This window comes from Schistocerca nitens, chromosome 3 (genome assembly GCF_023898315.1).
Source record: "Schistocerca nitens isolate TAMUIC-IGC-003100 chromosome 3, iqSchNite1.1, whole genome shotgun sequence".
In the NCBI taxonomy this organism is placed as follows: Eukaryota; Metazoa; Arthropoda; class Insecta; order Orthoptera; family Acrididae; genus Schistocerca; species Schistocerca nitens.
Window position 1 is genome coordinate 166,116,905 of NC_064616.1, and position 24,558 is coordinate 166,141,462.

The 24,558-nt window shown below is 37.1% G+C and overlaps 1 protein-coding gene across 4 annotated transcripts in view; it reads left to right on the forward strand.

Annotated features, from left to right (window-relative positions):
• Nucleotides 1-23,939, forward strand: part of LOC126248105 (apolipophorins) — a 136,840-nt gene extending 112,901 nt beyond the window's left edge. For 2 of the 4 annotated variants that reach the window (XM_049948777.1, XM_049948776.1), the window contains exons 43-55: nucleotides 1,078-1,218; nucleotides 1,348-1,491; nucleotides 4,559-4,721; nucleotides 5,013-5,215; nucleotides 5,970-6,203; nucleotides 8,895-9,034; nucleotides 16,389-16,558; nucleotides 21,636-21,822; nucleotides 21,925-22,240; nucleotides 22,318-22,426; nucleotides 22,553-22,677; nucleotides 22,889-23,074; nucleotides 23,215-23,939. In XM_049948777.1, the coding sequence (XP_049804734.1) occupies nucleotides 1,078-1,218; nucleotides 1,348-1,491; nucleotides 4,559-4,721; nucleotides 5,013-5,215; nucleotides 5,970-6,203; nucleotides 8,895-9,034; nucleotides 16,389-16,558; nucleotides 21,636-21,822; nucleotides 21,925-22,240; nucleotides 22,318-22,426; nucleotides 22,553-22,677; nucleotides 22,889-23,074; nucleotides 23,215-23,253 (2,157 nt within the window). In that variant the 3' untranslated portion in view covers nucleotides 23,254-23,939. The remainder of the gene's footprint in view (nucleotides 1-1,077; nucleotides 1,219-1,347; nucleotides 1,492-4,558; nucleotides 4,722-5,012; nucleotides 5,216-5,969; nucleotides 6,204-8,894; nucleotides 9,035-16,388; nucleotides 16,559-21,635; nucleotides 21,823-21,924; nucleotides 22,241-22,317; nucleotides 22,427-22,552; nucleotides 22,678-22,888; nucleotides 23,075-23,214) is intronic. The other 2 variants (XM_049948779.1, XM_049948778.1) reach the window with 1 other exon arrangement.
• The last annotated feature ends 619 nt before the right edge of the window (nucleotides 23,940-24,558 follow it).

Genomic DNA, 24,558 nt, shown 5'->3' on the forward strand with positions numbered 1-24,558 from the left:
AGACAGAGCCATCACACCGACGTCATCTCAGATGCCATCGCAATCTGTTCCACCGCGCGACCGTGGCGTGGGGCGCAGACGGCGGAGGGAGCGCGCTGCGGGTGGAGGGTATTTAAATCAGTCGCCGCCGCGACCGAACCCAGTTCCCTCTGAGCAGCCATAGCGTACGGATCTCCGCGCCGGCACGTTCACAGGAGCTCAGTCTGTCAGTTCACCTGATGATGGCGACATGTATGATCACCGAAATATTGTGCCCGTTGGACACTATAGACCGGCAGCGTACCCGTGGATATTTTGATTATCAAATACGCCGGGAGAAACTCAAGAATCACACTTCACCCTTGTATAAACCCTCTATATACTCCTTCCACCTTTCTGCCTTCCCTTCTTTGCTTAGAACTGGGTTGCCATCTGAGCTCTTGATATTCATACAAGTGGTTCTCTTCTCTCCAAAGGTCTCTTTAATTTTCCTGTAGGCAGTATCTAACTTGCCCCTAGTGAGACAAGCCTCTACATCCTTACATTTGTCCTCTAGCCATCCCTGCTTAGCCATTTTGCACTTCCTGTCGATCTCATTTTTGAGACGTTTGTATTCCTTTTTGCCTGTTTCATTTACTGCATTTTTATATTTTCTCCTTTCATCAATTAAATTCAATATTTCTTCTGTTACCCAAGGATTTCTATTAGCCCTCGTCTTTTTACCTACTTGATCGTCTGCTGCCTTCACTACTTCATCCCTCAGAGCTACCCATTCTTCTTCTACTGTATTTCTTTCCCCCATTCCTGTCAATTGTTCCCTTATGCTCTCCCTGAAACTCTCTACAACCTCTGGTTCTTTCAGTTTATCCAGGTCCCATCTCCTTAAATTCCCACCTTTTTGCAGTTTCTTCAGTTTCAATCTGCAGTTCATAACCAATAGATTGTGGTCATAATCCACATCTGCCCCTCCAATTGTTAATCATGCAGTACTTAATATTGAATGTAGCTCTTTCATGCAGTCTGCAAAAATTTTGAATACTCATTTAACTTCAGTGTTGTAACAGATTAATTCAATATGAAACCTAATCTATCTTCCAGACCATTGAACAACTTCAGAATCTAGTTGTACCTCAAGAACTACTGGTATTTGTGCAAGATATCGTGAGTGAACTTAAACAATCAACACTAACACCAGAAATTCATGATCTCCTGGAAGCCATTGAAAAATATATTGAAAAGGTAATTTTACATTTCTTTCTTAATCTACATAAGGAACATATTGGTTGCAATTTATTTAATTTTGAACCTAAAATATTGTAATCAGAAACCTATTAATTAAATTGTAATCATTTATAATGTGATCTACAGGTTTCAACAAACAAAGATGCAAATACAGAGAAAGAGCTAAAAGTAATTTTTGAGAAGGCTGTTGATGCGGTAGAATCCCTAATTGATTTTGTAGTCAGTGAAATTACTGGTGGTGAACATACAAAGGATCTGTATGACTTCAATGTAAGTATATTCTCATGAGCATTTACAACTGCTACATAAACTAAGAAAACAAGTCCTATTAACATTTTTTAAATTTTTTCTCTTTATTTACTCATTCATCCATAGACAAATTGTTTTGTCGTCATTACACACACACACACACACACACACACACACGCTGCACGTATGTGCGCACACATGCATAGATGCACACACATCATTTATAATAGAGGTACGTAGTTGAAAAAACAGGGTATATGTAATTCATAATGCAGATATGTACATACACTTTTTGTCACTGCATTACATAAGGCAGAAGAGCCTGCTTCAAACAAGAGAAATGAATCATAAGACTCCTCCGATAAGACACCTTGGTTTTGTATTGCATGGATTAAACTACTATGTATTGTGTTGCTTACAAGCATACTCCATCCTCTTTGTCTACTTTGTAATTGGGCAACCTGCTTATTTATGTGTAATAATTTTATCTTGCATGAAGTAAAAACTATTTTTTCGTAAATATTCTTTAAGATATGTTTTAAGTTTAAAGAGTTCCTTAATGTTTTTCATCTCTTTTGGCATTTTTTATACCTTGACAAGAAATAGTGGTTTGGGTTTTCGCTCTATTCATTCTATCTAGGTACACTCAATCTGGTTTGATGATCATGTATGGAGCTGTTTGCTGCATATTGCTCAATTTATATGTAAAAAAACTGCAGTTTGGAATACATATTCACTTGGAAATGTCAGAATACCCCATTTTTTGAACAGCTCAATGCAGTGGACCCTTTTTATTCTGAAGGCTCGTTTTTGCAGTTTGAATACATTTTCCACATTCTGAGCATTTAATTCAAGAATAAAGCAGTTGGGAGCTACAGTTTAAGATATCTAATTAGACTCATTGCCATATTATGAGTTTGCCTTTATGACTACTCTATAAAACCTTTATGTGTAATATCTAAGAAGACCACTAGGAAATAATTATCAACATTATAAGTGATTTTAGATGGAATCACTTCAAGAAAACCCATCCCATGTCCTGTCTTCCAGACACTGCCAGAAGGGTGGTTGAAATATATGTCATCTTAATATTTCAAAGTTCTAATTAGTATAATATTTCGAAGTTCAGATTAGTATGCAACTTTGTAGTTTTTCATGATGGACCTCACACAAAAAACTTCTTGATTGCCACTTAGAACAGTCAGAACTAGATAAGTTTGCAATGTACAACACAGCTTGGAAATTTGTAACAAAATCAGGTTCCAAGAAACTCAGTTTCTGTCTCAGATTGTTTCTTACTGGAATTTCACAATAAAAGAAGCAATAACCTTAACAGAACCTAAGATTACATACTGGGCATTTCATGGAATTGGGCACTGGATACAGAGAGGCCAGCTAAACTGACCACAAATGCTGGCAAAAGATATGGAGATTCTGAAACATGGCACTGGTGAATTCATCATCATTCCTGTTTTGTTGGCATAACAGTGGGTATACCACTGTCTTCCAGTCATTAGTTTCCATAGTCTATCTATGTAAGAAGCTTCCCACTCTCTACTTACTTATAAGTGATGTCATCATGTCTTAGTGATAAGTTTTCGTCCCATATGATGATGATGATTATGATAATGGTTATGATAGATGTCACTGCAACATCTTGAATTCATTTAATGTCCTCATAATCCCACTAATTTGATTTGTTACAGCTTCAGAAGCTTCTTTTTCTCAACTCCCATTTTCCATTTCCCGTATTACATTTCATCATTCTTGATATGTTTTATCTTCAAAATTGTGTCTTCCTCAGCACAAATTCTGTCCCATTACTGTGTCTCTTATTTTTCCTTCATCAGTTCACGTGACTGCTATTTTGCTAATTTCACTATCCTCTCCACTGCATTATGAATGGATTCAGGATTAATCTTTTTGAACACTGAAACCTTTTTTTCTGACATAATTGTAACATTCCCAACAATAAGTTCACAAAAAATGAGCTCAAAAAATTTTGAATTATGGGTAAAATATGTACAAGGGTGGTTTAAAAAGTTCTCGGAACAGAATAGAAAAAAGGTACATCACTGAATTTTTTTATTTTTCAATGTAGTCTCCTTGTAGATTAATAGACTTGGTCCAACAATGTTCCAGAGCCTTGATACCACCTCAAAAATGAGTTTCCTCCTGGCCTGCAAAATAGTTGTCAACTCCAGCTATCAATTCTTCGTTTGAAGTGAATCTTCATCCACCAAGAACAATTTTCTGTTTTTGGAAGAGATGGAAGTCTGACAGACCCATATCAGGTGAATAAGGCGGGTGTGGCAACACTTCATAACTTAGTTCGTGTAATTTTGCCATGGCAACAGCATGTGTGCGGGAGCATGTCATGAGTCATGGCACTCATCTTGCAGATAATTTTTTCATTTCTAATTCTTCAGTTAAAATGTCATATACCCTTTCAGATGACATCTGGCAAACGTGAGCAATTTCACACATTTTCAATCAGCGATCCTCCATGACCATTTTGTGTGCTTGTGCAATGATTTCTGGAGTAGTGACACATCTTGGCCGACCACTGCGCAGATCATCATGTAAGCTCTCCTGACCAAATTCAAATTCATTTGTCCACTTGGCAACAGTTGAAAATAAAGGAGCAGAGTCCCCGAGTGCATTCTGGAAAGCGGCATGAATGTTCTTTGCTTTCATACCTCTCATTGTGAAGTACTTAATCACTGCTCAAATCTCGATTTTTTCCATCTTTGCAAATCACTACGCAGGAACAACAACGGGGCCACATCAATGCCACAGCTTTCTTCCAAGAGCACTGACATGGCACTTATTTACAGGCAACAGTCCAATGAATATCACGTGAGCAACTCGTTGTGCTAGCACTAATCTCTCATGGTGATTCCGAGGACTTTTCAAACCACCCTCATAAGTCAATAATAAATAAATAAATGTCGAGCAGTATTTTGTAGATAATTTTCTGTGTCCTCAAATAGAAATCTTATTTTAATGTCTGATAGATTAAACCTCAATAATAACACATGTAACAGATATTGAAACTGTTTAAAAATTGTATGTTTATTTCTTTCAGATTCCAGCAGCACTGCCATCTTTCATACAGTTACCAAGAGTATTTTCAGTTCGTTTCAGTCCATTTATCTACCTTGTTTCAAATGGAGTGCCATGTTTAAGTGAACTCATTGCTTCTTACAGACCTTCATTAGATATTGATAAACTGATACCACCATATGATGGTAAGAGAAACACTTCAAATTTTGTTTGTAGCACCATTTCTATTTTGTTATGTTTGATGAAATATCTGAGGGAGTTACAAGGTTATGATACTGACTGTCTGTACATGACAAATTTGGCACTTTAAGATTTTTCATTAGAAAATGAAAAGAAAAGAATCTTGTTCACCAGTTTAGGTAGCTCATATCCTCCAACAACTATAACATTCATTAATGTGGGATGTCAGTTTCTTTACAATTTACCTTTTAATTTTGATGATTAACCACTTTCATGTTATTCATTTTATTTTGCAGCAACAGCTATTCTACTGAATTCGCATCACTTCTTCACATTTGATCGTCGGCATCTAACATTCAAAGGAATATGTTCATACATTTTGGCCCAAGATGCACAGGATGGAAACTTCACGATAATTGCTAATATTGAAGGTGGATCACTCAAATCGATTATTGTTAGTGATCATGCAACAACATATGAGTTGGCATCAGATAAGTCGGTAAGCAAAGCCATTTAATAATGTTGCTCAAGTATTCTACATGTTTTACATACTTTATACTTTAAGTTATACTGCTATTAATAATCATTCATGTCTCTATGGTGTATCAAGGTTAAATTTATATATTATCAATTAGAATTCTTTTAAACTGGGCATTACATGATGACAAATCATATGCCATGGTAAACAATTATTAACAAAACATAAATAAAAAAGGAGAAATTAACATAAACAATGTTAACACAACTCATAGATTAGTCTTAGACCTGGCCAACTGCTGCCTACAAGGCAGTCTGAGGGGTGATCTGTGATTGTGGAACAAGTGATCAACATGTCGCTAATCTCTCCAGTCGTTATTGCCAGGTGAATTGTGCTGATGCTGCTGCTTCTTTATGCAAGCAGCTCCTCAATTGGCCTTATGAGGCCCTGTGGACCCTATTCCAGACCTCCCTGCCTTAGAAAAAATTCTGAGGAGGTACTGATTTGAACCCCTGTCCTTCTGCAGCAAAGGCAGCAGTGCTAACTTTGACTACAAAAGTGGTAAAAAGAGAAAGACAGACATAAAATATACTAATCAGAAGTGTAAACAGTGTTACATCTGACTTGTGCTCAGGCAGAGGACATAAATAACCCACTACTGTTTTTTTTTTTTTTTTTTTTTTTAAATCTTGGTATTTGTCAAAATGCAGTTGCTTCTTGATAAACACATAGAAAATACTTTCAGGAGCATCACTTACTGCTGATTTTTTTACAGCTATTGGTTAATGGAAGACCTACAGAATACCCTGCAGATGAAGGGGATTTCCATGCTTGGAGAGAATATAACAGAGTCGGTATTCAAAACAAAGCTGGTGTGAAAGTTACCTGTGAAACAAGTATTGAACTTTGTACATTTGAAATAAATGGATTCTATTTTGGAAAGACAAGAGGATTACTTGGAACAATTAATAATGAACCATGGGATGACTTCACCAAACCAGATGGACAAGTAAGATAAAATATAAATGGTAACAATATTGTATTTCTTTGAGTTCCATTTGTCAAGTGGAATTAAGATTCATAAACAAATTTGGTTTTTACTTGTTTACTACATTTTTTATTCTGATTTGAAGCTTGTCAAAACATTCAGCGCTCATATTTCAGAACAGCAAAATGTTTCTCTTTGGAGAGGATTTAGTAGACAAAAGAATATTTTTTATTGCGCATCCAAATATTTCTTATCTCCTACCATGATTTTCACAGTTGCCTCCAGTTCTGAGCCACTCATGGTAGCACACAATAAAACCACTTTTTTATATGCTCCTTATGGAAATTTACTGTGTGAGATGATAACCAGCTGTTGACAGTTTCTTTCACTTTGTTGCCATTATGGAAGGACAAGAAAAACTTATATTTTCCTAATAACATCATCAATGATTTTCATCAGTTCCTCACTCACTTCTGATTAGCACCCATTTCGTTCTTCATTATAAGTATTTTCAAACCCAGAAATTATCATTCACACCTATTTATGAAGCATTGCCTCACTCATTGCCTCTTACACATACTCTTTACAGATTTGGTAATCATGATTTCACAAATGTTTGCAATTTTAGTTCTGTTAATCTTCAGCATCTGTCACTACTAATAAACAACTTACAAGAAAGTGAAATGATTTATATTCTTAGCCAAAAAACTACCTTTTTCTGATGTATATACAAAATGTCAATCACATTGCATTGTTGCCAGGATTCATCAAGACAAATTACTTTCAGGATTATCTCTCATATACTTCAACCTGCTGGGGAGATTTTCCGTCCATTTTACAAAATGCTGAATTTTTAATTAAATATGAAATATCTTTTCACCTTATTGTCTCAGTATTTGAGAGTAGGATATTTGAGAGTAAATAGCCCATATGATCATAGTTTTATGATCACCTACATATTTGAATGTGATATGCCACTGTTATAATCATATGTCAGTATCAGTGGTATGCTGTTGCCAACCGTGTTGTATGCAATACAGCATTCTTGGTCAAAATAAAAATGTCATGTGTCTTCCAGCAATTGCAAACCTTATTATTTGATACCTCTTCAGGGGCTGGCACATAAATTTTGCTACATATTTTATTGCGCAGTTTCTCATGTCTCAAGACTGAGTGCAGTCATTCCAGACTTTTACACCCCAGAAAAATATGAGGTGACTACTAAGTGTCAGACGTGGGATAACAAGACCATGGAGATGGCACAGTTTCCTGTTCAATATCAAAGTGATAGCACTATTAACTGATTCAAGTTGTTATTCCAGGAAATCACAGTTACTCAATAGGACTCAGATATGATGAATGTAGCAGACACCCAGGATTACAAAAATCTATGCCAAATTGATTGGACTACCCTACACAATGAGTATGATGATGCCTAGGTGATTTCTCATCTTAAAAGGTGATAGTCCTATTAAAAAAAATAGGAACTATCCAATTTACGTAGTCATTGCAACTGGACAAACTGTTTTACTACTGAACTTCCATTAGTTTTAGGTGATAACAAGCATCTGCGGGAATAACTGTCATGCATTTGTGGTACATTGTTATGCTAGAGCTCGTGTCAGAGTGACCATTGTTGTGTTGGGTAGACAGCAGTTCTTCAGTGCTGCATCTGTTGGTGTGAACAAATTATCAAACTCAGTTGTCACATCAACTATTAGTCCTTCCTGCATTCTACAGTTATGGAAACAGTTAATTGATTCCCCATGCTTCTATAAATATTGACATTCTCTCACTGTGGCACTTTTGCAACATCATGCAGTCAATGCCAAATGCTCAGCCCTCTTGACACCTGCTATCTGTCATTTGTCAAAAAATGCTGTTTGTTTCTCCACTGCTGCATGCAAAACTTGATGATGACTCAGTGTGTGTGTACATACATATTTCAGTATCTTCTAAACAAGCTTTGACAATTGCAACTACATATGCTGACATTCACCAGAAAATTTGGATCTGCTTCTCTGAGGGATAAAATAAATTAGTATCAATATATTGTCTAAAGATCTAAGATAAGTTGCGAATAATGGATCTCCTGTTGTTTTTGACTGTCTTTCAGTTTAATCAATGCCTCTGGTTTATTCTTGATGATTTCAAATATTTCATATTGACACAAAGTATACAATAATAGTAATCAACAAATAACTGACCTGTCTTAGTTCACTGTGCTCTCAAAAATCTTGAAAAAAAAAAACAACTGAAGATATGATTTGTAGTCACTTTATAAGAAATTGTAAAGGAATTTATAGGAAAATATATCAGAATTCATCTTCTCTGAAACATACTCCACCGAAAAAAATATTTTGACAGTCCCATTTTTTACTTGTGGTCTTAGATATGATACAACAAAACTTTATCATTTACTGATTTTGAATGTCTAAAAGAAAAGCACCAATTTTATACATGAACAAATGAAATGATCTTCCTTCTGCTCGCAGGTGACAATTTGAAAAATACAGAACTTAAAATTTCTTGTATACTTCTTTTTTTTTATCCTTCTTATACAATTTATATATTATTTCAATCTAAATGAAAATAAATTTATGCAATTAGCTCTAGCCTTATTGGTTGTAACAATGATAAAATATATATAAATGTGCTTTGGAAATATTACTTTGAAATATTATCTTTTAAATTCAGTAAAACCTTTTTCAGGTCGCTAAACAAGCAAATGAATTTGGAAATGCATGGAAAGTCAATACTCAGTGTGCTGATGTAGATGGTGTTGATCATCATGAACATAACATTAAAATTGAAGAATGTGAGGAGGTGTTTTCAAAGGCCAGTCTTTTCAGGTATGTAAATCTTTTACAACTTGCAATGATTAATAAAAAATACTTAATGGGCTGACTAATGTTTGTATAAGTGGTGGCCTCTTGTAACAACTGCTGCAGGACATAAGAGAAGTCTTTTAAAATATTCAGTTACAGGTACTGAATTATCTTCAACAGAAAAAGGCTAAAAAAAGTCACTGATACTAAACAGAAAAATTTATCTGAGATGCTTCTGTTATGGAGGGTTCTAAATTGTAACAGTACAGTGACATATGTGCTCCAAATTTGTTTTTAGTTTTGATACAAGGAAAAAGATTTTCATCACTAGTATCTGGCTCATTAGAAAATACAAAACAGCATATACAGTTCCTGATAGTGAGAATGTGAATTAATATTTATAGATATCTTAAATTTGAAACCCATGCATGTCTGTTGGAACAAGAGCACAAACCATTATTTGTGGCAGCTATCCATCAGACATGGGGAACATGTTCTGCACCATAATTTGTGACAGGAACAACATCAACTCTTTAGAGTCATCTATACAATTTGTATTTGACTTATTGCACAAATGTTAGAATAAAGCAACAGATAGACACATCTACTCATGACATGCCCAAGTTGACATGTTCAGTAAGGATGGGACTCTGTCAGAAAGAAATTTTTTTTCTATAATTGCAGTGGGAAGAGACAGATATTCCTAAGTGTCTTCTGATAAAAACCATCAGTGATGTAGCAGCTTTCTTATGAAAGCCATTAATACAACAATTCATGAACTCGGTTATGTGTTTGTGAGCTGTCATGGTATCAATCAAAAATACTCCAAACAGGAGATCATATGAAACAGGCATAACTAAATGTCTATTTCAATTCATTTTGCCGAAACTAGATGAATGTAGTATACCCCATTCCTCCCCTAGCTAAAGCATAATGAGAATCACTGTCTCATCTGTGAACAGAAATAACTATCAGTGATTGAATGTCAGTTTACATGTGATCTAGTTAAGTGTGAGTGCTTTCTTCTATGATGACAAATAAATGGCATAAGTTCCATAGATCTTGAGATACACAAGCTGCAGTCATAAAAATGCCTATCAGTTGTAATTGTAAATGTAGTAATGCCAAGTAACTGAAACATCTATATACAATCAATGCTGAACTCATTTCTGTCAATACTCACAAAACTGTATCAGCTGTCACTGGTTGATGTCACTTGGTTTTGGCCCCTGTCTTACCTATACTAGGTATTTTCCATTTATTTGAACTACTTCCATAGCCCACCAGAGCATGAATGTTGAGAATATCTTACAGGCCACCATATCTTTCAGTTGTATGTCAACATCATTCAGCAGATAAATGTTGCCTGTGAACATTTATATCTGTTTTCACTTCTCCTTAATATAACTTTTTTGGTAACTATGAGTAATGGGTACGTAACTGTGTAGGGAACTAATTAGGGTAGCTCCTAAAGACCAATCCAAATGCTCACAAAGTAACAATCTTGATGAATTCCTTTAAGAACAAATATGAATGGCTTCTCACAAACCAGCACTGCCCCACTTGTGGTGAGCCAAGTCTGCAGTCTTCCTGACCAAATTTATTATGGGTGACACAATGACTGACTGCCAAAGGAAAATGTTGACTGTGGGCTATAGGAATTTGCTAGCACGTGGTCAGTACTGGTTTTGTTCATTCGAACCTCAGATATTTAGCAGCAGTCAGATCTGGGCTGAGAGTGCTGAGAGCACAGCTCTGCTGTTGTTTAGCAGTCTACATAGGTCTTGCAAAACTCTGCAGGCCCTGGCAGGTTGGTGTACAATGGGGAGGGTTGTCAAAGGCCCTGCAGTCACTTGCAATTTGCTGTGACACCATGGGCCATGTCCAACTACTTTGACACCAGTGCCCTGCAATACAAATCTTGCATATGTGAAATAATTTCTAAATGTGTAAAAATAAATGTTACTTAAACAATTATATACTAAGAATATGTGTGTAATTTTAATTTACCTTCTTATTTTGGTGAAACTTTGTATTACTGTAGCCTTATTGTGATTTGTCTTTAAACAGTACATGATAAACTTAGATTGTGGGAATATCTACCTACTTACTCTCACTGTATCATCATTTTGACCTGTTCAGTATCAGTTGTACAATGTGTGCTGTATGATAAAACAGCATGAATAAAAAAATCAGTCAAAAAACAAACTGATTATACCATTTTTATTTAGGGGCAGTGTATTGCATAACCTTGTAACAAGAATAGAGGTTGGTAGAATTAGAAGGGGAGCTAAGATGAAATGAGATGTAGTGGGATTATTGGAAGTGCAGTAATAAAACAGAGAATGAATAGAATGAAATCAAATCATGTGCTTTGCTTCAGAGAAACAGAGCATAGGTGTACTTTATTTAAAACAGAAAATTAAAAATAATATTACAGATATTGAAAAATGTGAGAAATTATAGCAAAACTGGTTTTAAAGGCAGAAAAGATACTCCACTGATATCATTCACGTTTATGTACCACAATGCTCATATTCAGCTGGCACAGTAGATGTTGTTGTTGTTGTGGTCTTCAGTCCTGAGACTGGTTTGATGCAGCTCTCCATGCTACCCTATCCTGTGCAAGTTTCTTCATCTCCCAGTACCTACTGCAACCTACATCCTTCTGAATCTGATTAGTGTATTCATCTCGTGGTCTCCCTCTACGATTTTTACCCTCCACGCTTCCCTCCAATGCTAAATTTGTGATCCCTTGATGCCTCAGAACATGTCCTACCAACCGGTCTCTTCTTCTCGTCAAGTTGTGCCACAAACTCCTCTTCTCCCCAATTCTATTCAATACCTCCTCATTAGTTATGTGATCTACCCATCTAATCTTCAGCATTCTTCTGTAGCACCACATTTCGAAAGCTTCTATTCTCTTCCTGTCCAAACTATTTATCGTCCATGATTCACTTCCATGCATGGCTACACTCCATACAAATACTTTCAGAAACGACTCCCTGACACTTAAATCTATACTCAATGTTAACAAATTTCTCTTCTTCAGAAACGCTTTCCTTGCCATTGCCAGTCTACATTTTATATCTTCTCTACTTTGACCATCATCAGTTATTTTGCTCCCCGAATAGCAAAACTCCTTTACTACTTTAAGTGTTTCGTTTCCTAATCTAATTCCCTCAGCATCACCCGACTTAATTCAACTACATTCCATTATCCTCGTTTTGCTTTTGTTGATGTTCATCTTATATCCTCCTTTCAAGACACTGTCCATTCCGTTTAACTGCTCTTCCAAGTCCTTTGCTGTCTCTGACAGAATTACAATGTCATCGGCGAACCTCAAAGTTTTTATTTCTTCTCCATGGATTTTAATAGATACTCCAAATTTTTCTTTTGTTTCCTTTACTGCTTGCTCAATATACAGTTTGAATAACATTGGGGAGAGGCTACAACCCTGTCTCACTCCCTTCCCAACCACTGCTTCCCTTTCATGCCCCTCGACTCTTATAACTGCCATCTGGTTTCTGTACAAATTGTAAATAGCCTTTCACTCCCTGTATTTTACCCCTGCCACCTTTTGAATTTGAACGAGAGTATTCCAGTCAACATTGTCAAAAGCTTTCTCTAAGTCTACCAATGCTTGAAACGTAGGTTTGCCTTTCCTTAATCTTTCTTCTAAGATAAGTCGTAAGGCCAGTATTGCCTCACGTGTTCCAATATTTCTGCGGAATCCAAACTGATCTTCCCCAATGTCTGCTTCTACCAGTTTTTCCATTCGTCTGTAAAGAATTCGTGTTAGTATTTTGCAGCTGTGACTTATTAAACTGATAGTTCTGTAATTTTCACATCTGTCAACACCTGCTTTCTTTGGGATTGGAATTATTATATTCTTCTTGAAGTCTGAGGGTACTTCGCCTGTCTCATACATCTTGCTCACCAGATGGTAGTTTTGTCAGGACTGGCTCTCCCAAGGCCGTCAGTAGCTCTAATGGAATGTTGGCTACTCCCGAGGCCTTGTTCTGGCTCAGGTCTTTCAGTGCTCTGTCAAACTCTTCACGCAGTATTGTCTCTCCCAATCCCTCTTCATCTACATTATCTTTCATCTCCACAATATTTCCCTCAAGTACATCACCATTGTATAGACCCTCTATATACTCCTTCCATCTTTCTGCTTTCCCTTCTTTGGTTAGAACTGGGTTTCCATCTGAGCTCTTGATATTCATACAAGTGGTTCTCTTTTCTCCAAAGGTCTCTTTAATTTTCCTGTAGGCCGTATCTATCTTATCCCTAGTGAGATAAGCCTCTACATCCTTACATTTGTCCTCTAGCCATCCCTGCTTAGCCATTTTGCACTTCCTGTCGATCTCATTTTTGAGACGTTTATATTCCTTTTTGCCTGCTTCATTTACTGCATTTTTATATTTTCTCCTTTCAATAATTAAATTCAATATTTCTTCTGTTACCCAAGGATTTCTACTAGCCCTCGTCTTTTTACCTACTTGATCGTCTGCTGCCTTCACTACTTCATCCCTCAGAGCTACCCATTCTTCTTCTACTGTACTTCTTTCCCCCACTGCTGTAAATTGTTCCCTTATGCTCTCCCTGAAACTCTGTACAACCTCTGGTTCTTTCAGTTTATCCAGGTCCCATCTCCTTAAATTCCCACCTTTTTGCAGTTTCTTCAATTTTAATCTGCAGTTCATAACCAATAGATTTTGGTCAGAGTCCACATCTGCCCCTGGAAATGTCTTACAATTTAAAACCTGGTTCCTGAATCTCTGTCTTACCATTGTCTAATGTATCTGATACCTTTTAGTATCTCCGGGATTCTTCCATGTATACAACCTTCTTTTATGATTCTTGAACCAAGTGTTAGCTATGATTAAGTTATGCTCTGTGCAAAATTCTACCAGACGTCTTCCTCTTTCATTTCTTACCCCCAATCCATATTCACCTACTATGTTTCCTTCTCTCCCTTTTCCTACACTCAAATTCCAGTCACCCACGACTATTAAATTTTCGTCTCCCTTCACTATCTGAATAATTTCTTTTATCTCATCATACATTTCATCAATTTCTTCATCATCTGCAGAGCTAGTTGGCATATAAACTTGTACTACTGTAGTAGGTGTGGGCTTCGTGTCTATCTTGGCCACAATAATGCGTTCACTATGCTGTTTGTAGTAGCTTACCCGCACGCCAATTTTTTTATTAATTAATAAACCCACTCTTGCATTACCTCTATTTGATTTTGTATTTATAACCCTGTATTCACCTGACCAAAAGTCTTGTTCCTCCTGCCACCGAACTTCACTAATTCCCACTATATCTAACTTTAACCTATCCATTTCCCTTTTTAAATTTTCTAACCTACCTGCTCGATTAAGGGATCTGACATTCCACGCTCTGATCCGTAGATCGCCAGTTTTCTTTCTCCTGATAACAATGTCCTCTTGTGTAGTCCCCGCCCGGAGATCCGAATGGGGGACTATTTTACCTCCGGAATATTTTACCCAAGAGGACGCCATCATCATTTAACCATACAGTAAAGCTGCATGCCCTCGGGAAAAATTACGGCTGTAGTTTCCCCTTGCTTTCAGCTGTTCGCAGTACCAGCACAGCAAGGTCGTTTTGGTTATTGTTACAAGGCCAGATCAGTCAATCATCCAGACTGTTGCCCCTGCAACTACTGAAAAGGCTGCTGCCCCTCTTCAGGAACCACACGTTTGTCTGGCCCCTCAACAGATACCCCTCCATTGTGGTTGCACCTACAGTACGGCCATCTGTATCACTGAGGCACGCAAGCCTCCCCACCAACGGCAAGGTCCATGGTTCATGGGGGGGTGGCACAGTAGATGACCTCTATAAAATTTTTGAAAGCTAATAAGTGAAAGCAAAACCCACTACAAGATGATAATAGGAGATTTTAATGTGAAGGAGGGACAAGACTAATAGATTTAGGGCAATTGAAGACAGTGACTGGATGAACAGCAAAAGAAATAAACAGAAGATTAAATATGGACTGTAGTACTTTTGACAGTTTGAATGAGATTAAAAAAAGCTGATGTGTCTGGAAAGGTAAGCTCACAATTGGTTTATGCTACCAGTTTCAGCTGATACAAGTGAGACATGGATTTTTGATCAAAAAATCATTCACAATCTTGGAACTGCTAAATAATCAGTCAAGAGGTTAATATTGGGAATTACTAGGAGGCACAGGAAAACAAACAAATTGGTCAGGAACAGAGCAGAATACATAATTATGACTCTAATGAAAACAGAATGGAAATGGGTTGGATATAGCTAGGCAAATAGGTGATAGGCAGACCAAGGATGTTCTTTGTTGGATTCCATGAAATAGAGAAAGGAATGAGACAATGATGTAATGGAAAATGGGTAGATGACATTAGGAAACATAGAGGAGCAACATAGTTGACAGTAATATGTCGAAAATTCTATAGACGGCTGTTATCTGACAGTGGATATTGAATGGTTGACAGCACTGATTGTTATTATTATTATTATACTGGAATTTCTTTGTGTGTTGTTATTTTACATGACATTAGATAATTTATCTTACATATTTTTAGCTCTTTGCGTATGTTTTATGCTCATTAACTTATGTATGGAGTAAATGCATGTTACTGGTACATCAACAATGTTTCTTCATCTACATCTGTACTTTGCAAACCACTGTAAACTGCAAAGCAAACAGTAATTCCTACTGTGACACTTATTAAGGCTTTATCTTGTTCTGTTACAAAATGGAGAGTGAGAAGGAATTGCCTAAATGCCTCTGTGAGCACTGAGATTAGGCTAACTTTGTCATTGTGATCCCTATGTGAGTGATATGTTGCAGATATGGCATATTCCTAGAACCCTCATGAAATGCTGGGTCTTGAAACTTTGTAAGTAGGTTTTCATGGGATAGTTAGCACTGTGCCGTAATTTTCTGAATTGGCTAATTCAGGTTTTTTATTATATCTGTGATGCCCTCCTGTGGCTTAAACAAACATGTGCCATTAATGCTACCATTCTTCATATTTCAATATCCACCTTCTTTTATGCACTCCATTGTTTTTTCCAACTAGGATTTTCTATTATTGTACTGTTTTTTCCAACAGGGATTTTCCATTGTTGTACTAGGCCCTAGATTAACAGTATCTTTCTGATTCAGTCATTCACCAAATGAAGTGAGAACTGCCTAACATAGAAAGGAGAAGTTGAGTAGTCAATAGCCACATAAACAAGAAGCTGAAAATTTTAGTTTAGCTTTAAAACTTGTGTTTTTCTTCTACTCATTCCAGCGTTGTAATTCCATCTCAAATTTCTGAGTATTGTATTACATGAACACTATCTTTCTGATTTATTACAGCCCATGCTCTCTCTTCGTGGACCCAGCTCCTTATCTGGAAGCTTGCAATCACATTGCACATGAGGCAACTACAAAAGAAGAAAAGGAATTAGCTGCTTGTAGGACTGCAGCCGCATATGTAAAAGCTTGCAGTGTTGAAAATGTGTTTGTATCAGTGCCAACACACTGTGGTAAGTTTTAAATATAATATCATAACACTAATTTAATTTGTTTCTAAGGCACTCTGTTGTTAATATTTATGACTGGATGAGTGCACTCTGCCAAGCTTCCCTTTACTTACCTCCTACTGTGATTAGTTGTAGTTAGTAATTTGCAGTGATAGTTAGGTTTGCATCAATACCATGACAGAATTAACAAGTGACATCAATGGTAATACACTGATGAGCCAAAACATTATGACAACTTACTTAAGAGAATGTTGGTCAACCTGTGGAATGCAATTCAGCAGAGATTCTGCATGCCATGGATATGGCAAGTACTCAGTAGGTTTCCAGAGGTTTTTGGAACGAGATACCTATGCACAGGTCACACACGTCATGTAATTTACAGGTGGCTGGTTTGTGGGTGGGGAGCTGGCACTCGATGGTGTCCCAGTTGGGTTTCATCGGATTCAGATAAGCCAAATTTGATGGCCAAGACATCAATGAGATATCACTATCATGCTCGTCAATCCATTGCAGCACGACTCTGGTTTTGTAACATGGACAATTTTCCTACTGGAAGATGCCATTGCTGGTGGGGAAGACCTAAAGCATAATGGGATGCAGGTGGACCCTAATAATGTTCATGTAGTCCACAGCTGTCATGGTGCCTTCAAATACTACCACAGGTCCCATGGAAGCCCAGGTGAATATCTGCCAACAACATAATACCACCCCCACATGCTTTCGTGCATGGCATACTGCATGTTCTGAGCAACCGTTCGCCTGGATGGTCATGACCATCAACCTTGTTTAACCATAAGTGGGATTCATCCGACCAGGTGACATGATTCCAATGATCTGTGGACCAATCTCAATGAGACTGTGCCCTCTGCAATCATAATTGCCAATGTTTTTGGGTCAGCATGGGAACATATAAGTGTGCTCTGCTGCAGAAGACAACATTCAACACTGTGCACTGAACAGTGTGCTCCAGAAACCTTGTGCTTGTGCCAGCATTGTACTCTGCCAGCATATCTATGACAGATCACTGCCTATCCTGCTTTAGAGAGCAAGGTAACCCTCCGATCCCTGTGTTCTCTGATGAGGTATGGATGTCCAAATTCCTGTCAATGCTCATGGTTTCAGCATTCTTCAACCACTTTCTATAGATGCTCATGACATTAGCACTCGAACAGGCAACCTGCTTTGCCATTTCTGAGATGCTCGCTCCATATACTGGCCACAACAATCTGGCTTATGTCAAAGTCACTAAGTCAGCGGATTTCCAGTTTTGTGCCCCTTATTATCACATCTCTGCTCTGATAATATACCGTTGTTGTTGTTGTTGTGGTCTTCAGTCCTGAGACTGGTTTGATGCAGCTCTCCATGCTACTCTATCCTGTGCAAGCTTCTTCATCTCCCAGTACCTACTGCAACCTACATCCTTCTGAATCTGCCTAGTGTATTGATCTCTTGGTCTCCCTCTACGATTTTTACCCTCCACGCTGCCCTCCAATGCTAAATTTGTGATCCCTTGATGCCTCAAAACATGTCCTACCAATCGATCCCTTCTTCTAGTCAAGTTGTGCCACAAACTTCTCTTCTCCCAAATCCTATTCAATACCTCCTCATTAGTTACGTGATCTACCCACCTTATCTTCAGCATTCTTCTGTAGCACCGCATTTCGAAAGCTTCTATTCTCTTCTTGTCCACACTAGTTATCGTCCATGTTTCACTTCCATACATGGCTACACTCCATACAAATACTTTTAGAAACGACTTCCTGACACTTAAATCTATACTCGATGTTAACAAATTTCTCTTCTTCAGAAACGATATACCGGGTGATCAAAAAGTCAGTATAAATTTGAAAACTTCATAAACTACAGAATAATGTAGATAGAGAGGTAAAAACTGACACACATGCTTGGAATGACATGCGGTTTTATTAAAACAAAAAAAAGTTCACAAAATGTCCAACAGATGGTGCTGGACAGCAAAATGTCAGTGACTGCGCATGACAATCGTGTATAAAATGAGCTGTAATGAGAGAGAGAATCAGATGCGCCAGCATGTTGACGTTACCTGAAAAGGCGCTTTCAGTGAAGCTGTATTATCAGAATGGGGAATGTGCTAGTTCAGCATTATGATCCTATCACCATAGGAAGGGGATTCGAATGGGTAAAGGTCAATTGACAAATTCAGCTGTGGCAAGAATGATTTCGAAGTTCGAAGCCACGGGTTGTTCAGACAATAGACACCGTAGTGGCCAACTGAGCACAAGGCATAATGCTACTGAGACAGTTCAGGAAGAAATGGAGACTGTGCAGTCACACATCGCACCGGCATTCCATACACTACTGTTTGGTTGGCATTGAGGCATACCCTCCGATGCTGTCTGTACAAAATCCATCGGCATCATGAACTGTTACCTGGCGATTTAGTGAAGCGAAGGGCATTTGCAGTGTGGGCATTTCAAAAGATGGCAGAAGATGACGATTGGTTGAGTAACATGTTGTGGACCGACAAAGCTCATTTCACACTCCGAGGGTCTGTCAATGCCCACAACTGGAGAATTTGGGATACCAAAAATCCTAGAACTGTTGTGGAAACTCCATTGCACGATGAGAAAGTCATGGTATGGGTTGGATTTGCCACATCTACCATTATTGGGCCTTTTTTCTTCAAGGAAATGTGTAATTCTGGGTTTGTAGCTGCTACCGTGACGGGTGAGAGGTACGCCGATATGTTACAGAATCGCATCATCTCCAGCCAGGCTGATAAACACCTGCTGGAACATATGATGTTTATGCAGGATGGTGCTCCACCCCATGTTGCTAGACACGTGAAAGATCTCTTGCACATGTTGTTTGGTGATGATTGTGTGCTCAGCCGCCACTTTCGTCATGCTTGGCCTCCCAGGTCCACAGACCTCAGTCCATGCGATTATTGGCTTTGGGGTTACCTGAAGTCGCAAGTGTATCGAGATCGACCGACATCTCTAGGGATGCTGAAAGACAACATCCGACGCCAATGCCTCACCATAACTCCGGATATGCTTTACAGTGCTGTTCACAACATTATTCCTCGACTACAGCTATTGTTGAGGAATGATGGTGGACATATTGAGGATTTCCTGTAAAGAACATCATCTTTGCTTTGTCTTACTTTGTTATGGTAATTATTGCTATTCTGATCAGATGAAGCGCCATCTGTTGGACATTTTTGAACTTTTGTGTTTTTTTCGGTTCTAATAAAACCCCACATCATTCCAAGCATGTGTGTCAATTTGTACCTCTCTGTCTACATTATTCCGTGAGTTATTGAGTTTTCAAATTTATACTGACTTTTTGATCACCCGGTACTTCTCTTACCATGTCAGGTGCCCTCAGCACCACCAGGCAGCATACAACCTCATTGTGGGCAGTGGTCATAATGTTTTGGCTCATCGGTGTATATCTGTAATATTACTGACTATGTGTGGGGAGTACGATGACTACTTCAGGTGAAGCATTCATAATAAAGAATCTCTGCAGTAAAAGGCTGCTACATGAATTGCTCCACATCTTAGCTAAAGTGGTAGTAGTTTAGAGATACAGCCAAAACTAATGGAATCAAGATACTTAAGTTAATGTCATTCCATTAATTCTCATGCTATCTCATGTTCAGGTTTACTAGAAGGTGGAATGGCACAAAAGCAGTTATGAAAGGCATAGAACAGTTTTTCGCCAGTGCGGCTAAGGAAGACAGATTGCACTCTACTGTTCCAATTACTATTGTAGAAATAGAATGGATGTAGTTAATTTTTCTGTAATGTCAATACAAGCATCATGAAAATGGCACCAGATAAATATTTGTTGTTGTGGGGAAAAACTAGTTATGAATAAACCATTTTTTTTTATAAACTGGCTTCAGGAGTTTTGTTATACATGAAGATTTGTTGTGTAGCATACTCAACAAGCATAAATGAAGTCATGGGCTCAGAAGACAGTAAAAGTCATACATTTATCTAACTTCATTTACTCATCGGTTGTGTTCTCAATACTGAGAGAGTGTCAAAGTCTGGAACAGAAGAGACTGCCTTGTGAGTGAATGGGGGGGGGGGGGGGGGGGGGAAACAGAACAAAGACTAAAAATATGGGAAATGCAGGGAGTAGTGTGAATACAAACTAATGAAGCAACTGTGTGATCAGAAATGTGAGGCAGAATGGAGGGAAAGAATGCACAGTGGACACAATTTGAAGTGTCAGATAAATGACCTACTCTAGTGTCGAATTCTTTTTCTAGTTATAAAATCAATGCTCTGCAACTTAATGTGAAAATTATGGTATTTATGTGAGTACAACATATGTCTCCCATAAAATTTTCCAGTTTCCCTCAATAGTGGAAAATTGAAACTAGATGGTACCTGGTATAACAATCAGTATGTGTTATGTGAGATACCAATCAAATTTGGAGTAATAAGTGAAATTGAATGTGAGAAATTAAGATGTTGAATTAGGCCATAAAATTCATATGGACAGGTCATTAGCTGGGTAAAACTCAGAGATATGGATTTCAATCTCAGAGTAATAAGCAGTTTTAATTTTCATTAAATATTATTGGTGTGTATTTTTCTGTGCAGTAAGAACCTTTATTTGGAATAGCTCATAGCTTGATTATAGCTGGAACTAGTCATCAGTTTCATATGCCTAAATTAGAATGAGAATTTATACCTTTGTATATGTGATGTGTGACTGCAATCCTAGGAGAATTTTGAATGGGATGTGACCCCTGCATTCTGATTTGCATCTGGAATAAGAGAGATGTTTTCCATAGGAAACAGTGCTTGCAGGATTTTTGGGTCATCACTGTTAACTCATTCTGCAAAATGCTCTACATATACCCTGTACTTTTCCATTTGTATACCAAAACAGGCATTATTTAATTGAATTTTCAATTAATTCCAACTTTTGAGAATACTTTTACTTAATGGGTTGTGTGTGTGTGTGTGTGTGTGTGTGTGTGTGTGTGTGTGTATGTGTGTGTGAAGGGGAGGGGTATGTTCAAATTCTGTTGTATTACAAATATATTTGCATAATCAGTTTTCATTTTGTTATTCAGTTCACTGTTCTGTAAATGGAGATGCGGCTATTGATATTGGGCAGTCATTCTCTGTCAAAGTTCCTCAGAAGTCGGCAGATATACTTATTGTACTGGAACAAGTGACTGGAAATGCTGAAACTGTGAAAGATTTTGTGAGCCCCATAGTCTCTCAACTCACACAGGAATTGGGCAGCAGAGGAATCAGGTTAGAGATATTAATAATTTTTCTGAATTGGATTTTAATATTTTTTCTGAATTAAGTTACAACAGTTAGAGTGAATTAACAACACAATGATTTGTGTTTTAGCGATGTCTGGATTTCATTAATTGGGTATGGAGCACCAGGTCAAGAATATCCACACCTCTACACAAGTGCTGGTGGCAAATTTAGTTATGATGGGAAACAAAAGAACATTGAGTTTGGAGAACGGAAAGTTCTTGGACCAATTCCATTAGAAAGCTTCATTGATACTTTAGACTGGCTGGATGAATTTACAGATCAAGCATTCCATTTCCTCACAACTGCAGAGACCATTTTGGACTATCCATTTAGGCCAGGTGCTGCAAAATCAATTATCTATGTTCTGGACACATCCTGCGAAACTACAACACTTTTGAAACATGTAAGTAATTTCTAATTAATTGCATGACCTATTGTTTTTAGTTAAAAAATTAAGTATACTCATCTTATATTTCAAAGTTACAGCTGCCAGTGAAAGCACTGAAACTGAAGGATTCAATTGGTAGTCCTGGAATTGTCCTCCATCTAGTCACAAATGTTGATAACGTTCAAAATAAACATATTGTGGGTTAGTAACTCTATTATGGATTAACTGAATAATTGATTTAAATTTTTGAGATTTATTATTATTATTATTTTCTTTTAATAATTACATTTGCATAAATTTGTGCACGCTTCTGTTTCACTCTTTCAGGCTTTGATGCCAACCATGCATACTATAATCAGGAAGGAAAGAAACGACAGGTAACAGAAGTCAGTGGCAGTGCAAAGGCAGCACTGAAAATCCCAGAAACAGCATGCAGCCAAATTGCATTAGCGGTAATTGATTTTTTATCCAATTCACATATTTAATAAAAAATTGTAACTTTTAAATAAGTTATATTTAGTTATCTCTTTGTTTGTATTTTCTTACTCCCACTATGCTTTGAATAAACATCAACATAGTAGGATGTAATGTTCACACAATGTGTTATAACAAGGATTATTTAAATATAGAGAAAAGTTGATAATAAATAAACTTTTATTTCAGACAAGCGGCACTGTTTTCAACAAGAATAACCTGAAACAGGCTAAGAAGTTTGTTGCTCAGCACATTGCTGATTCACTTACTAATGTTGAACTCACTCAGGACTGTAAGTGTCTACCAGTTGATGAAGGTATTCATACAAGAGCTATATGTGCGGTGACAGGTTCAAGAGAAAAGGAGCACTTAAGTGTAAGTATAAATTTCTTCTGATGATGTACACTTTTTTTTCTTTAACTTTTTGTAAAGTCTATTTTAGCTGTGCTTTGCAGCTGCTTTGGTATTACTAAAAGTATTTCTTAACTCAGTAAAGACTACGTCTCTTTCAACAGGTTAAAGGAGTCAAAGGAACTAAGGGTGTTAAAGGATGACTTGTGTGACTTGAGTATTGCGTTGTATGAGAACTGAATGTTTGTAAAAAATTCTTAATATGGAATGAAAGTGAAAAACGCAATTCTAAGCCTCATGCATGAGGCAAAGGACTCTGGAGTTTTTGTTCACAATTTCATGGACACGTTGAAATTGACAACCACACATTAGTTGACAGGATACTCCCAGGTTCTGAAACTGCTAATCTACTGAGTCACAATAGTATCTTACACAAGTAGTATCATAAGCAGAAATGTATTTTCATAAGAAAAAGTGTATGACTGCAACACAAAAAATATCATTACATAAACTTCATTAACTATTGTCAACATGACTGTCATCCTTTAAATAAATCACATTCTCATGATTTGTGCTAAGTAGTAAGTCACTACACTTTCTGTCATGGTAGCATTGTGTGTTAGAATTCTGAAATAATTTGCATGTGTTTGATTATTTAAACAGTTTGCTGTCTATGTGCTGTATTTATTTAATTTGAAGTTGTGCTCATAGTTCCTCACAGTGTGTAAGCAGTTGCATAAAGCATTTCTTTTGTAAAGTATTTACAGAATAAAATTAGTCTTTCTCTTCTGTATTCCATTTAATTAATGATTTCCATTCACTGAGTTTGTAAATTATGTAGTGTGTCCTGTGAATGAAGAGTGACAGAAATAAATTTGTAATTTCATAACATTGCCGTGATTTTTCCCACCTTCCTTCCAGGAAAACGAAACTAACACAACACTATTTTAATTTTAAATAATGACATGAAAACTAAAAGAAATTATTCAAATAAACATACAAATGTCAATTACAATACCAAATATGATATCACATATGCTTAAATAACAAAATATGGAAGAAATAGGAGAGTACGAAAATGAGAAAAGGTATGAAAGTTGTATGTATGTATATTACAAGGAAGAATGACCATATGAACAACAAGGCAGGGATAAAATCTAAGTAACAGGGTCATCAAGGAAGAACCAGTACAAGTTGTGGATGTTAGTGAGATAGTTGCATGTTCTGTGGATCAGACCACTCACTATGATATGAAATCAGTTTTACAATTACAGTACAGGTTCTCGAATGGAAAATTTGGCAACATGCTGACAATTTACATGATACGTTACATGCATTCAGCAATTTACACATAACTATGTTCACTGTCTCTCTTCCTTATCTTAAACATAAATACACACACAATCATACTATTAAAAATTCAGAAATTACTACCGGTATGTGGGATAGAAGCAGCAATTATCCAACAGATGTAATTTCAGTTTGAGAAGTATCGGGAAAAATAGTGA